The 14,247-nt window shown below is 35.4% G+C and overlaps 3 protein-coding genes across 5 annotated transcripts in view; 2 read left to right on the top strand and 1 right to left on the bottom strand.

Moving 5' to 3' along the window:
* LOC102591040 (beta-adaptin-like protein A) overlaps positions 1 to 3,999 on the top strand; it is a 16,173-nt gene extending 12,174 nt beyond the window's left edge. Inside the window, exons 7-11 of the mRNA XM_006356583.1 lie at positions 138 to 347; positions 1,590 to 1,700; positions 1,899 to 2,075; positions 2,249 to 2,692; positions 3,445 to 3,999. Coding sequence (XP_006356645.1) covers positions 138 to 347; positions 1,590 to 1,700; positions 1,899 to 2,075; positions 2,249 to 2,692; positions 3,445 to 3,735 — 1,233 coding nt within the window. The 3' untranslated portion in view covers positions 3,736 to 3,999. The remainder of the gene's footprint in view (positions 1 to 137; positions 348 to 1,589; positions 1,701 to 1,898; positions 2,076 to 2,248; positions 2,693 to 3,444) is intronic.
* Positions 4,000 to 4,619: 620 nt separating this feature from the next.
* On the top strand, positions 4,620 to 6,546 carry LOC102591378 (50S ribosomal protein L27-like). 2 transcript variants are annotated; one of them, XM_006356584.2, is made up of 4 exons: positions 4,620 to 4,637; positions 5,600 to 5,710; positions 5,804 to 5,928; positions 6,092 to 6,546. In XM_006356584.2, the coding sequence occupies exons 2-4, from the start codon at positions 5,626 to 5,628 to the stop codon at positions 6,323 to 6,325; spliced, it is 444 nt and encodes a 147-aa protein (XP_006356646.1). In that variant the 5' UTR covers positions 4,620 to 4,637; positions 5,600 to 5,625; the 3' UTR covers positions 6,326 to 6,546. The 2 variants fall into 2 exon arrangements, with proteins under 2 accessions (XP_006356646.1, XP_015168500.1); XM_015313014.1 differs by lacking the exon at positions 4,620 to 4,637 and adding an exon at positions 4,652 to 4,743 and having other exon boundaries at positions 6,092 to 6,473.
* A 636-nt stretch (positions 6,547 to 7,182) lies between these two features.
* LOC102591702 (pentatricopeptide repeat-containing protein At5g25630) lies at positions 7,183 to 12,950 on the bottom strand. Of its 2 annotated transcripts, none has more exons than XM_006356585.2 (4): positions 12,830 to 12,950; positions 11,364 to 11,476; positions 9,937 to 10,830; positions 7,183 to 8,322 (listed from the first exon to the last, which is right to left on the bottom strand). In XM_006356585.2, exons 2-4 carry the CDS (start codon positions 11,466 to 11,468, stop codon positions 7,432 to 7,434), a joined length of 1,890 nt encoding a protein of 629 aa, XP_006356647.1. In that variant the 5' UTR covers positions 11,469 to 11,476; positions 12,830 to 12,950; the 3' UTR covers positions 7,183 to 7,431. The 2 variants fall into 2 exon arrangements, with proteins under 2 accessions (XP_006356647.1, XP_006356648.1); XM_006356586.2 differs by lacking the exon at positions 12,830 to 12,950 and adding an exon at positions 12,731 to 12,823.
* Between the last annotated feature and the right edge of the window lie 1,297 nt (positions 12,951 to 14,247).

The raw sequence follows: 14,247 nt of genomic DNA on the forward strand, positions 1-14,247 counted from the left end.
GGTGGGTGGGGGTTGCATCTCAATAGCCTCTAATGATATTGCTTTAGAGGAATAGTGCATTAAACATGTGAAATTACGCGAGACCTCATGTCTTTCTATTCTTGTTTGGTCTGACCATTTAAGCTTTTCTCATGTAGGTACTTGTGAAAGATCTCCTTAGGAAATATCCTCAATGGAGCCATGATTGTATAGCAGTTGTAGGGAATATTAGTAGCAAAAATGTCCAGGAACCCAAAGCCAAGGCAGCTCTTATCTGGATGTTGGGGGAATATGCTCAAGACATGCAAGATGCTCCTTACGTATTGGAGAGTCTTATTGAGAATTGGGAAGAGGAGCACTCTGCAGAGGTAATCAGGCTGCATATTTCTTTTTTATGTTTTTGGCTTTTCTTCCTATGCAAGTATATTTGTACTCCTTCGTGCCCTGCTGTTGATCTTTCTAATCTGATCAGTCTCATTTGGAAGGCCCTAAGTCTTGAAAATGATTTGTTGTTTGGAGTAAGCATTGATTCTCCCTAACTTTTGTCAGTAACCTTGTAGTTTGTTGATGCAAGTCAGTGAATGACTTGCTTAGTACAAAGGTGATGACGGCAAAATTGCAAAAGGTGGTCCCCATGTTCAGTTGCCTCCTTCCTGATTGCTTCAATCTAGGATCTCTTGATTCTATAGTTTGAACTTTGAAGCCATCCACATCATTCATATCATCCGTGGTCATTAGTTTCCTTTTTGAAGTGATACAAGAAAAGCTTTTGTGTGGCAATGAAAATTAATGAAATAAAAATGTGAATTTCTTGTTTGGGATCCTCTGACAGAATGAAGGTTGGCGTGTGTTAAAAGGCATTTGTAAATGTAGTTTTCATAGAGGAAAAAGTGTTGTACATATAATAAAATAAGATACATAAGATGTTGACTCAGGTCAGACCATTCACATGCTCTTGCAACAAATTCAGTTATTGTGATAAAGCTCCAAGAATGCTTTATTAAGTCCGCTATTTTGTACCGCATACATATAATGCCACGTTAAAAAGTATAAAGTGTTGACTATTGTTATAAAGTGTAAAGCTATAACAGAATGATTCGTGCCTATCTTTTCCCTTCACAGAACCACACCTTCGTTGTCTCTAATGCTTGTACAAGATAACTACCTTGTTGTCTTGATTTTGGTACGCATGCTGTTTTCTTTTTCTTGGTGGGGATTTCCAGGTGAGGTCTTGTTCAGAATTGGCTTTATCTGAAAAGGAAATGGAAGAACCTGTTCTTCAAGTGGGGATTCTAACACCTTCTTGTATTTAAATTTTGCAATTGTGATCCTAAAATTTAAAAGCAAAGCAAAGCCTCTTGTACAATTTTTGATCTTTTAGATGCACTGCCTTACTGTGTGTGACTGGCTGCAGATGTTACCTGTATTTTAATCTCTGTTATTTCTATGTGTGCTGTCAATTCTCCAACTTGTGTTACTGAACTGCTCATGTTCGTAGTGTTTGACATGTTAGCTTAAACAGCATAATTATAGTTCTTCTATCCTTTTCATTTATGAGGTATAAAATGTCTATGGGGTTTTATTTGACTTGGCTTCAATGTGTTGTGCAGGTTCGTTTACATCTTCTTACAGCAGTAGTTAAGTGCTTTTTTAGAAGACCGCCAGAGACTCAGAAAGCCTTGGGAGCTGCGTTGGCTGCTGGTGTTAATGATTTTCATCAGGTATCCCATCTGTTTGATTTATTTTTCTAGATAATGACTGATATAAGAGACAAATTATTGAGTTAGGCCCAAATAGAACAGAATGGTTGCAACATATTCTTTCACCTAACCCAACTTGATTGAAATTGAGGCAGTTGATTAACAGATATGAGTATGCAGTGTTTGTGTGCCTCTAAATGATGTCAAGAATTGTTGCAGGATGTCCATGACAGGGCATTATTATACTATAGACTTCTGCAGTACAATGTCTCCATAGCAGAGCGTGTGGTGAATCCTCCAAAGCAAGCTGTTTCTGTCTTTGCTGATACACAAAGTAATGAAATTAAAGATCGTATCTTCGATGAGTTTAACAGCCTCTCTGTTGTTTATCAAAAGGTATCCCAGATGTTCTTCGCTCTCATCAATTGTGTAATTTGAGGAATATAATCAGAAGTGTAATTTCAGTGTTACTACATATATTCAAGGATAAAACATGTTTCTCATTTTTATCTTTGCTAAGACCCTAGTAATCTACTTTACCTATTTCTCAAGCGTAACCATTTTTGCAGCCTTCTTACATGTTCACTGACAAGGAACATAGAGGGCCATTTGCCTTCTCCGAGGAAATTGGAAATTTATCTCTTGGGGAAGAATCGACTGATAATGTAGTCCCAGCACAGAGAATCGAGGCAAATGATAAGGATTTACTTTTGAGTACTTCCGATAAAGAAGAAAGTAAAGGTTCTATCCACAATAGTTCTGCATACAGTGCTCCTGGATATGATGGTTCTTTGGCTGCACCATCTCAAACTGATCTTGTTTCCTTGGATTACAAACCTACTCCAAATGTGCCATCAGCTACTTTTGCAATTGATGATCTACTTGGTCTTGGTTTGCCTGCTGCAGCCAGCCCCCCTCCTCCAACTCCTGTTTTGAAGCTCAACACTAAAGCTGCTCTAGAACCAAACGCTTTCCAGCAGAAATGGCGTCAACTTCCAATATCAATATCACAGGTGCACATTTACTTTTAGTATATCTCTTGATCATTTCTTTTGTTCACTAGAGGCAGACCTAGGAAATACCTCCACTTCCTGGAGAGAGCATTTTGTAGGATTCTGTTGAACTACTTACAGCTTCAGCTTAATTAGAGTGTGGCTTGTGCTCTTTCCATTACATTCGGGGATATACTGAATAGTTTCTATTAGAGGTATAAGAGGAAACATTTGAATCTTCGCTTATATCAGGTGTTACTGAGGAGGCAGTTATTGTCAGGAAATCTTGCACAGTCTGATACTTTGCCTTATATTTGTCCGCTCTAAAAATTCTATTCACAAGAAAATAATGTTTGAATCACGTCAGGAATTTTCTGTTACCTCTTTCAAAAAAAAATCATTTCACTAATTTGTGTTATTACTTGTAAATTAGAACTTCAAAACTTATTGGAACTTGGAAGTATCAAGCAGTAATTGCTGGTCGAATAAGCTTCATTGGATAAATTCTTCCCTCTGATACGATTGCACTGTTGCATGATGTCCAAATTTTTTCTGTGTTCACTTTTATAGGAAAAATGCCATCTATTTGCAACAATTCGGAAAAAAAGTGTGTTGTATTAATGTGAGTCGGTGATTGTAGCCTTGTAACTTTTGGATACTTGTACACTGTCTGTGTCCTTGATATGAATATGGTTACTTTTACTATTATGACCTCCCTTATTGTTGTTGAATCGCCTTCATCTTGATACTACTTTTCTCTTTTCCTTTACCAGGAAACTTCCATTAATCCACAAGGAGTGGCTATTATGACATCTCCTCAAACACTTATCCATCATATGCAAGGCCATTCAATCCATTGCATAGCTTCTGGTGGTCAAGCCCCGAACTTCAAGTTCTTCTTCTATGCACAAAAAGCAGAGGAGCCGTCTACCTATCTTGTAGAGTGTGTAGTTAATTCATCGTCGTGTAAAGTACAGTTAAAGATCAAAGTGGATGATCAGAGTACATCTCAGGCCTTCTCAGAGTTGTTCCAGTCAGCCTTGTCCAAATTCGGGTTTTCCTAGTCACTCGGACGACCCTCTTGTTGTAACACTCCTTAGAAGTATTAGTGGATTCACATTCCCTTTTGTAATTTCATTTTGTAGCAAGTTCAATAAGAGTCACAATGTGGTGTACAACATGAGCCACGATGAGTGTTTCATGCTCTCCTACCCTGTAATTCTGCGACAAAAAACCACTTTTTTTGTACCTTGTGAATTGAATAGAAAAGCCCCACTGGGGCGTGGTGGTGAACCTTTGTGGCCAATTTTTAAGTGATCTTTTCCAAATTCCATCTGTTATCTGTATTTTTTCTACGTTGAGAGAGATTTGAGATTTCAAAAGTAACTCAGCGAGTTATTATAGATCGACTTTCACGTTAGATCTTTTCTACCTATTGTCATGTTAAATAGTAGTGCTACAACGACTCGGAATTTTTGGAAGTCGGAAGAACAAGTTGTTGATATTAAACTCGTTCTTCTGCCGGTTTTACCACTTTTGCTTCTACAAATTCAACGTACTTCAAGGACTCATTGATAGAAGATTGATGATTAATGCAATAAAATTATTCGTGAAATATAAACTTAGATTTATAAAATTGCATTGCGAGTGGTACTTAGAAAAACATGCTATTGAAAATAAATTCATATATAAGAGTTTGTAGAAAATAAATTCTTTTGACAGCTCAATCTATCTTTAAACTATTTTTATTAGAAAAAAAAAAGAATAAGAAATAAAATTAATTACAAATTTAATTCCTTACATCAATTATATTTTTAAATAATAAATTTAAAAAAAAATATATGTGCTAGTAAGTGGTAAATAGTAAAATATTAAGAAATTTTCAATTACTAACAATAAATACATAGAGTAATTATTTATATTCATTTTGTGAGTTGTGAGCCATTAACATTTTACATCTTCCCAGGTATGTAATATGTATCACCTTCATATTTTGGGTTTACCGTCTCTTTGTTCTACTGCTCTGCTTTTTGATTTGATATGGTGTTGTGTTTCTTCGTTTGATCTTGCCGGTAGGTCGAATTTATTTCTTTTTTATACGTTTTCAGATGTATTTGAGCTTCGTTTTTCTATATCATTGTGTGTTTGAACTGAATTTAGGGCTTTTTCGTTCTTTGGGGAGCTATAGGGATTTGTAATTTTACTGCTTTAGTGCCTGACTTTAGGGTTGAGCCGCCCTTGTACTTTGTTAGTATTATTCCTCCCTGTAATCAGTTGTCTTCTTCTGTTGCCACTTTGACTAATGAGTCCAAAGTTGTTGCTTCTGTTAAAAAGATAATATCAAAGTTATTACATTTATACTTTGGACGATACAAACATCTAAATTTTAAATGAATTGATTCAGACTTTTTATGAATTGAAATAAGACCTGGGATTTGAGTTTATATTTTTGTTAGGTATATTATTACACTTTGAGAAATTAGGAATGCTTCCATCAAAATGACCCTTGATTAAATTAAAACATCCTTAAAATTAATTTTGTTCATCTAAACCAATTGAGTTAGGTGAATATGCTGGAGAATTCATAATTAATTTCTCTAATAATTTACAGTGTAATTGTTGATTATTAGAGAGAGAGGAATCAACTAACCTGGACTATTGGTTAGTAGAATGTGAAATGCATAAAAAAAAAAATCTTCCTTGTCTCTTCCACTCTAACCGGAGAAAATCCTCTTCATTATGGGATGGGGTATTAGGGAATGAAATCGGTGGTTGGAAGGGTTTAAAGTAAGTACTGTGATATGGGGCATCTGTTCTGAAAATTTTGCTCTATATGGGGACTAATCAAATAGTTGAGTAGCTGCAAATGCTCATGCCGGTGCACACATGAACTAATCTTGTAGTTAACCTTGTAATCCATTTCTTCAGCCCCCGGCGTGGTTTTGGTGAATTACATGATGAATGCTGCAACATCGTTGTTTAGGAGGTTAAATATCAGAGAGCTGGTAACAAGCACACCTGCTTACAATACCGCTAGTGGTATGTATTCCATTCTTTCCTGAAGCATATGCTTTGGTAATAGATGAAATGTTTAGAGACTCTTGACATATGTTTCCATTCTGCAAATTTAAGATGTTTCTGGAGATGGATTGAGCTTGATGTTTAGGCGGTGGGCTACCAAAAAGACAGCAGGGTCTACAAAGAACGGTCGTGATTCAAAACCAAAGAATCTAGGAGTGAAGAAATTTGGGGGGGAGGTAAGAAAATCTCCTCTTCTGGAACAAAATGGATGAAGCATTAATCGGTTTAGAGAAAATTTTCTATTCAGCCATTTCAAAAAGATAAACTTTTTTGTTCCAATGTTGCATATAGAACTTTCTTGAAACCAATTCTTGCTGAAACACAGTTTTTTACATGCAGAGAGTGATTCCAGGAAATATCATTGTTCGTCAAAGGGGAACCCGATTTCATCCTGGAAACTATGTTGGAATTGGGAGAGATCACACACTTTATGCTTTGAAAGAAGGCTGTGTTAAATTTGAGCACCACAAGTTGAGTGGGCGCAAATGGGTGCATGTTGAGCCCAAGGATGGTCATATGCTTCACCCAGTCTACTCTAGCACTACAGCTTCCGAGTCAAAGACAGCTACTTAAGTTTTTCTGATTTGTGAACTGTTGAGTGATTCGTGGAGCACAGATCTAACAAGTGTTAAGCCACTATAAAGGCTGTCTCGTTTTTGTATCTTTTAGCTCACTTGATTTAAGGAAAATATTTGAAGATTAGTCAATGAATGGATGTTCTGCCGCTATTTCTGATAAAATATTGTGGTGGTGAATCTTTATATGAATGTGCTTACGAGCTTTTGGGCTTGCCAGTCTGAGCATCATATACTTGCTGAAACATTGTGTCTATGTGATGCAGTTTGATGCGACCCATATGTGGAAACTTGTGCTAACTTTGCCAAGTTTCTTTAGGACATGTGATGAGAGCACAAACAGTGTTTAGTAATCTGGCAAGAGCTCATTGTTTAGTTGATGCAGTTTTTGTGAAGCTTAGAAAATATCAAGGTTGGAAGCCTCATATGACTTGCCAATTTGATATTGGTAAATTATTCTTATTGACATTAAGCCTATAGAAAGGAAGTTATCAGTCTCTTACCGTAATGGCTTATATGCCTTAGAGAGTTGCTAGTTAGTATATATTAATCTGCAGGGATACTGATATCTTGAGCTAATTATTATCAATAGTCAATTTTCTCTCATAAACACTCGTGTTTAAACAGTAATATAAAATGAAAATATAGCATTTTCCTTTTTCATTTTAACAATCATTCTTTATATGGTCTTGCAGTAAAATCATGCCTTGATACATTGGATTCTCCTTGTGTTTACTTTAAAATTAGTTCCACATGTCTTTTCATTCTAAATGAGTGTTGGTAAGAGTCCCAATATAAACTAGTTAAAGACATACTTCTCAGTGAACATTCAAACTACATAATTATTCATGGAGGTAAGAATACTGAGGATCGAACAGTGCATTTACAACTGGACTTTGCATATATCCAAATATGATTTACACAGCTGCACAGTATACAGATATAATGGAAGAAATTTGAGTTAAAAGATCAGTAAAACTTTACAAAACCATGTACTCGGAGAGATCAGCAATTTGAAGTCACTCTTTATATGTACAAGACTCTTAGCACATTACTTTCACATCCAGCTGCATTTAGGTGCACAAATTACAGCCCCTTCTTTCTTCAGTTCAAGAACACAGCTGTACTTGAGTGTCCAACCTGACCAGATGCACAAAGCTGCACTTGGAATTGTCTCTGGCAAATAACAGGAGCCCGCATTCCAAATCTACAGCTAATATGCAATGACCTTGTTGCAGCAGACAAAGTATCACACGAAAATTCAGTTTCTCTTAGCACCATACGACTTCTTTTAAGTGCAGTTACTGCCCCCTTTGGTTCATTAATTAGTTCATTGGGTATCTGCAAACATTTGGGATAACAGTGATGGACAGCATCCTTCTGGTAGACCTTTTCTAAGTTCTTCACTTCTGTTTCATCTTCCATATCGAGTTTGCTAGTTGACCTTTGCTTTTCACCTGAGTTGGACACTCCATTGGCTGCCTCAGCTAATCCAACACCATTCCAGGCTTCTGCAACAAGCAGACGGGTGCTTTTCTCGGGTTGAACGTTGAATGCTTCCATGATTTGGATTACCTCTTCCGCTTTCCGAGGATTTTTATTTTCTGCATAACCCCATATCAGAGTTTCGAAAGCCTTCAGATTAGGAGATATTCCCGAGTCACACATCTTCTCGAAGATCCTCATGGCATAATCCATTCTACCAGCAGTGCACCATCCGCTAATTACAGTGGTGAAAATCACAACATTTGGACGATTACCAGATTTAATCATGTCATTCAGGACCTCTTCTGCTTTTTCTGGTTCCAATGCACGGACATAACCCTTTGCCAAAATGCTATACGCATGGACATCAGGTGGAATGCCAGCATTGACCATGTCATCAAAGACCTCCCTGCACTTAGCCATATATCCTGCAGCGCCCCAGGCGTTCATGATGGTGCTGAAAGTAATTACATCAGGTTTGGCACCAAACTCTTCCATTAATGTAAGAACCTGATCAAACGGATGGAGTAAACATTCTTACTAGACATCATGAGTAAAATATTAAGCAAATTGGCAAGCATGTGAAGAGTAATCAAAAAAGCTGCAAAAGTTCTACAATTCTAGAGAAGCATATAACTGCAAAATTCAACCATTCAGTGCAAGCATTAACCTGCAAATGCATTAGGACAGGAACTTAAGAAGGAAAAAGCTAGTGAATGAATAACGCAGGCAAACTTAAAATCACGTGTACATGCAAACATACATACTCAAATTTCGCTTTAAATAGTATCATATCTCGTAGATTGTACTGATTTTATGCTAACATTTCCACATGCAAATGTACTTGGGAAGTTTATTTCGACATATCATAGGTTATTAATTGGATAAGAAGACTCCAAACAGAATTGTTAAGTAAGATTAATAAAGATTTCATTTGGGGAATGAAGATTGTCAGCCTTGTACAACATGAATAATACTTGTGTTGCCATCATTTGACAGCCTTATTTAAACATTTTTCAGTAAGTTGACATGTTGCTTGTTCTTTCAATTTTCTTCTATTAGGTAAAAGCATTGATATTATCAATCAATAAGCAACTTAAGAAAGGTGATTTTAACTTTCAGCTCCAAGCTACTAGAGGCTGCATAGAGAGAGGGCTTCAGTTGTTCAAACTCTGTTTGAATCTTTGACCTTTATTCTCTCTGCTTTTTAATTCTCTTGACTGAATAGAATGCTTTAGTCGTTCAGACTCTGTTTTGAATCTTTGACTTCCCTTTCTTTATGCTTTTCCACCCTTATTTTTCTCTTTCTTTTTTTTCTTTCTGGGTTACCGGCCTACAGACACGTTTTACTTTCTATCAAATTGTGAAATAAGAAGAGACAGAAATGGGAGTAAGAGAAGTAAAGTGCCTCTTCTGCAACCCCTACCCCGTGATTTCAATTTGAAAGTTGGCTTTTCATTCTAGCTAGTCAAAAAGTTTCCATCATTCAAGAGGAAACGGTCCATAACCTGATTTTCAGATATTCTGTTTAGACAGTCTAGTTAAAATTGGGCTCAATGTGGAGGTAACAATATTTTGCCTATGAGGACTTGCTAAAGTGGTATGGCTGAGGTGCAAGGATCCTTTGAGGTCATTGGTACTAATTTCCCTAAAAGTGGGGTAAGCTTGTTGTATCTACTTTTGCTAAACCAGGTGTCTTCTCATTGGGTTAGATTAGATATTATTTCATCTGATTTGCAATCTGCCAAATCATAGATTTGCTTTTACGTTCATTACTTCACCCCAAAAACATATAAAGGGGAAGAAGTTGAAAGTCCCTACAACTTGAGTTTCTTTAAGTTTACTTTGACATCTCCAACATTTTAGCATACAAAACGCCTACCTTTCTTTCCCTCAAAGTCATACAATATTAGTCTTTCATTCTGATAGCTTAAACCTCTATGTTGAACATCAAAGAAAGAAGAAGTTACATTGGTTAACCCCCCTCCGATCCTTATTTATTCTTTTATTTGAAAGTGAAGAACAGTGGCATCTAAATTCTAATCTGCAACCAATCACTAGATTGTTTTCTGACATTTAATAGAAGGTTAATACTTATCAATCAAAAGCCATCTCAATACTAACCTCATCAACACTGTCGCTATCTGACATGTCAAGGAAGCCTTTGATCAGTGAATTGAAAATAACAAGGTTAGGATGCATTCCAAGATCCTTCATCGTGTATACAAACCTCAATGCATCCTTTAGTTCACCTTCTTTACAGTATCCAGCTATAATGATGCTACAAGTCCTTTCATTAGGGTGCACATTGTTCCTTTGCATTTCTAAAATCACTCCTTCAGCTTTTTCAGTTTGATGATTTTGACAATAAGCTGCTGCTATTGTATTGTAAGTAATAACATCTGGTTGTAAGCCAGAAGCTATCATTTTATCCACAGTATTCCATGCATCAGTAAAATTCTTTTTGCTACACCATGCTTTAACAAGTACATTGTATGTCCTCAAATTGGGTTTCACATTAACTTCCCGCGACATTAACTCCATTATCTTTATAGATTCTTCAGGTTTTCCAGCAATTCCATACCCTTTGATCAAAGTGTTAAAAGTGCTGATTGCAGGTTTTATCCCACTCTCCTTCATTTGCAAGAAAGTTTTCATTGCTTCCTCCATGTTCCCAGATTCAGAAAATGCATTAACAACAGCATTGAAGAAAACTGGATCAGGCTTCATACCACTTTCTTGCACTTCAGACATAATGGAATGGATATAATTAAAACGCTTCTGGACTGTCAAAGCTGCTAGGAGGGTAGTGTATGTAATTAGAGATGGTTTATGTCCTCCTTTAATCAAGCTATCAAAAGTTAGCCGGGCTTCCTCGGGCCTCCCTCTTTCTAAAACAGTGTTCATCAGTTTTGTTCTTGCGCGAACAGTTCTACAGCTATTACCATTCACACAGAAGGCACAGAGGCTAGATTCTGGTGTTGGTTGCAGTGGCATCTTATCATCTAGATCTTTTTCCTGCAATCAAGAAAGCTTTCAAATTTTAACAACAATCACTGATACTCGGAAACATGCGTAGGACAGACACAGAACAGGTGCAATACCAATTGTTAACTTTAAAAAAAAAAAAAAAACTTTCAAAACGAAGGGGTAGCCCTATGGTAGACAGAAGTCTTTCAGATCCCTTTTTTTAAAGGGAAATAATTTAATTAACAGTGAGAAAATCTCCCATATACAAGCAGTATACTGAAAAGTAGAGAATCTACAACATACTGTGATTTTCCCAACAGGCCAGAGTTGAAGATGTTAATATACTTATATTCTGTATACATGATAATGAAGGAGAAGTACTAACTTAATGGTTACTAAGTTAGTCGATAGAGAAAACATCACATCAAAGTTTAAAGTCAAATAGTATAATGTATTTCTATTCTTGAAAGTTGCAAGTTGTATAAAAATAGAATGATGTCAAACATTTTGAAACGTTCCAAACTATGAAGGGAGTCATAAATTGGAAGAGATTGAGTAACATGTTATCACATTAACTATACCTTGATTGAGAATGGATGCAACAACTCTTTTCTGATAAGGGTCTTCATTCCCGACTTCCTGCGAGATTTTTCACAGTTGGACCTTTCTTTTCTAAAATCATCCATGTAATTTCCTGAAAACATGAAAAGGCTATCTAACTGAATATTGGTATATTTGATTGGCTTTAGAAAATATGTAAACAGGCTTACCATTGAAGCTCCACAAATCCAACAAACAAATTAACTAGAAAGGGTAGTGTTAACTTAGCAAATTTGGAAGTACAATATATAGATCGAGGTCTGGCTTTGGAGCGAAACACTAAAGAACAGAAGGCATAACTATTAAGATCTACAATCTTTTTCATGCAATTTATTCCTCCTATATCAGTGTGTTTCGTTGAACTCTTTTGTAAAGAGTTATGAAACTGTATCAGATGTCCCTGAAGGGACAAAGTTACAAAATTGTGAAGCTGACAGACTGCAGGGAAATATCAAAGCTTAAATGGTGCTGATACTACCTTTATAGCCTATGCAATTAATCGAAAGTAAGTTGCAGGTTTAAGGAGGAGCTTGTTTGCTAAAACAGTAGAGGTATACACAGTGAATCAACATCAAGACATCCATTGTTTACAGAAAATTTACTCAAAATCAAGAAGGCCCCAAGTAGAGTGCAATGTATATAGAGGATTCGTTTAGCCAACTCCAACTAGTTTGGAATCGAGGTGTGGTTATTGTATCGTCAGACTCATTTGATGGAACTCATCATGTGAGTCTCAGGAATCCATAGGTGCAAGGTATGACCTAGCCTGTTCTCCTCCTTCTCTTTCCCCATAGCCACAACCATAATCCCTCCCTTGAAGAATCAGAACTATTTATTAAAGTGCATATCAACATGCTTTTCTTAACATTTTAATTTGGCAAGTGATTTGAGAATCGTGAGGTCTCACAAATTCCAGCACAGACAAAAAAACAGAAGGTGATTTCTTTCTATCTGTACTAGCCTTATCCAAGCCTCGGTGGACAAAGTTACCCATGTTGCTGGTGGGAGGCGGCAAATATCACATGGAACTAGTCTAGGAGCACCAAAGCTGACCAGGACACCACAGTTATCAAAAAAATTAAAAAATGCCACAACCAATCCAAGGGCTGAAGAATGGAACATAAAAACACATGCATAAGATAACTATAGAAACACAAAATGACCCAAAAATTTCAGAATACACAGCAAAAATTTGAACACAAGAAATTCTAATGAAATCCCAAATAAACCCATTTCTGCCATCAACAAAACAAGCATTACTCACTCTACAGAAAACCCAATTCGCCCCAAAACAATCTGACCAAGAAAATCACAAAGAACTCAGAAACAAGATGATCCCAATACAAACCTTAAAATACAGTCAAGAATCAATAAGCAAAAACCAAATTTAGCATCGCTGAGTTCTTGAAAAAGGAATAGAAAGGTAAAGGTGAAGTCTTTTTAGTACCTTCGTTGGAGTTATGGGATTGGATGAAGAGAATTGAGAGAGGGACACCTTAATTTGCATGAGCTACTACTATTACACTTATAATATGAGAGAAAATGAGTTGACACAATTTGTTATTGAAAATAAATCTTATCCACAAATAAGTATAAATGGATTGCATAAGAATATAGTCCCTCCAACTTCCAAAAGATAAGGAATGGAGAGTGGAGACAAGGGAGGTTGGAAATTTTGAAAGAGACAATTTGAATGAAATCCTCTTTTTCTTTTTTTTTAGTTTGCTACATTGTATTTCTTTTTCACAAGAAAAAACCCTTTCTTTTTATGTTTGTGTAACAATTTTGCCAAATATAATATTACTAGTGCTGGGCACGTGCATTGCACGTGTGTTTCATGTTATGTTGTGTGGAATTGTTATAATGATATATATATATATATATATATATATATATATATATATACTTAAACATGTATGTTGCTCGTGTATCTCATGTTAATTAAGTACAAGAACTTTGAAAAAATTATAAAAAGTGTGTGATGAGTTGCACAAAAATTGAAGAGAAATATACAAGCTCAAATCAATAACTTTAATTATGCAATTCTTATTATAATATATCAAGTATTCAATTTGATAAAAGTTTCTTTTGTTTAATATGTCATAACTCATAATTTAAATGTCAAGTGTGATTTCAAAATATTTCTTATCTTAAGTTTTTCATATTCTTTTTGTCCTTTGTAGTCTTCACCTTTTCACATTTGCATACGTATTAAGAAGTTGTTGTCAAATGAGAGTAGTGTTTTGTAAAAGCTATATAGAAATTTGATCAATATATGTCTTCCTTAAGATGGCTAGTAGATGATCATTGTGCGAAAATAGACATCTAATTATATTTCACGAGTTACAAAATCTATATCTATATAAAGGAAAAATATAGACAAGGTGATGTGACACATCTTTATGGCCTACATTCATATTTATTTTTGTTCTCCCTTTTTAAATGTTTTCCTTATTTAAATCAATTATTTTATTATAAAAGTAGTAAAATTACCCACGCTTCACGCGAGAATTTAATATCACATAATTTATAAAATAATACTTTAAACCTATTAGTCATAAAAATCAAAACATTATATTATCTTACATGAAAGATTACGTAGTAACGAACATTAATAATGTAAAGGAAAATGATAATTATAACATCGTATCATTTATCCTTCAATCAATCATCTTTAATTTGATTTTATAATTTATCATTTTACTTACAGGAAGTGTTATTATTTCATATTTTTGGGGAATCAAATGAACATCAACCCGAGATATTAATTTTTCTAATAAAAAAATAATCATTGGTGAAGGGATAAATAAACTTTAAAAGGTTGAAAAAGTGAACAAATATTTTAATTCTAAGTGTAAAAAGTTT

The sequence above is a fragment of the Solanum tuberosum genome, unplaced genomic scaffold (genome assembly GCF_000226075.1).
Source record: "Solanum tuberosum cultivar DM 1-3 516 R44 unplaced genomic scaffold, SolTub_3.0 scf00225, whole genome shotgun sequence".
NCBI lineage: Eukaryota > Viridiplantae > Streptophyta > Magnoliopsida > Solanales > Solanaceae > Solanum > Solanum tuberosum.

Coding starts and splice junctions, on each gene's coding strand:
- LOC102591378 (XM_006356584.2), top strand. CDS start 5,626: ATGATGAATGCTGCAACATCGTTGTTTAGGAGGTTAAATATCAGAGAG. Junction 5,711..5,803: donor TGCTTACAATACCGCTAGTG/GTATGTATTCCA, acceptor TGCAAATTTAAG/ATGTTTCTGGAGATGGATTG. Junction 5,929..6,091: donor TGAAGAAATTTGGGGGGGAG/GTAAGAAAATCT, acceptor TTTTACATGCAG/AGAGTGATTCCAGGAAATAT.
- LOC102591702 (XM_006356585.2), bottom strand. CDS start 11,468: ATGGATGATTTTAGAAAAGAAAGGTCCAACTGTGAAAAATCTCGCAGG. Junction 10,831..11,363: donor TGCATCCATTCTCAATCAAG/GTATAGTTAATG, acceptor TCTTGATTGCAG/GAAAAAGATCTAGATGATAA. Junction 8,323..9,936: donor ATAGCGACAGTGTTGATGAG/GTTAGTATTGAG, acceptor CCGTTTGATCAG/GTTCTTACATTAATGGAAGA.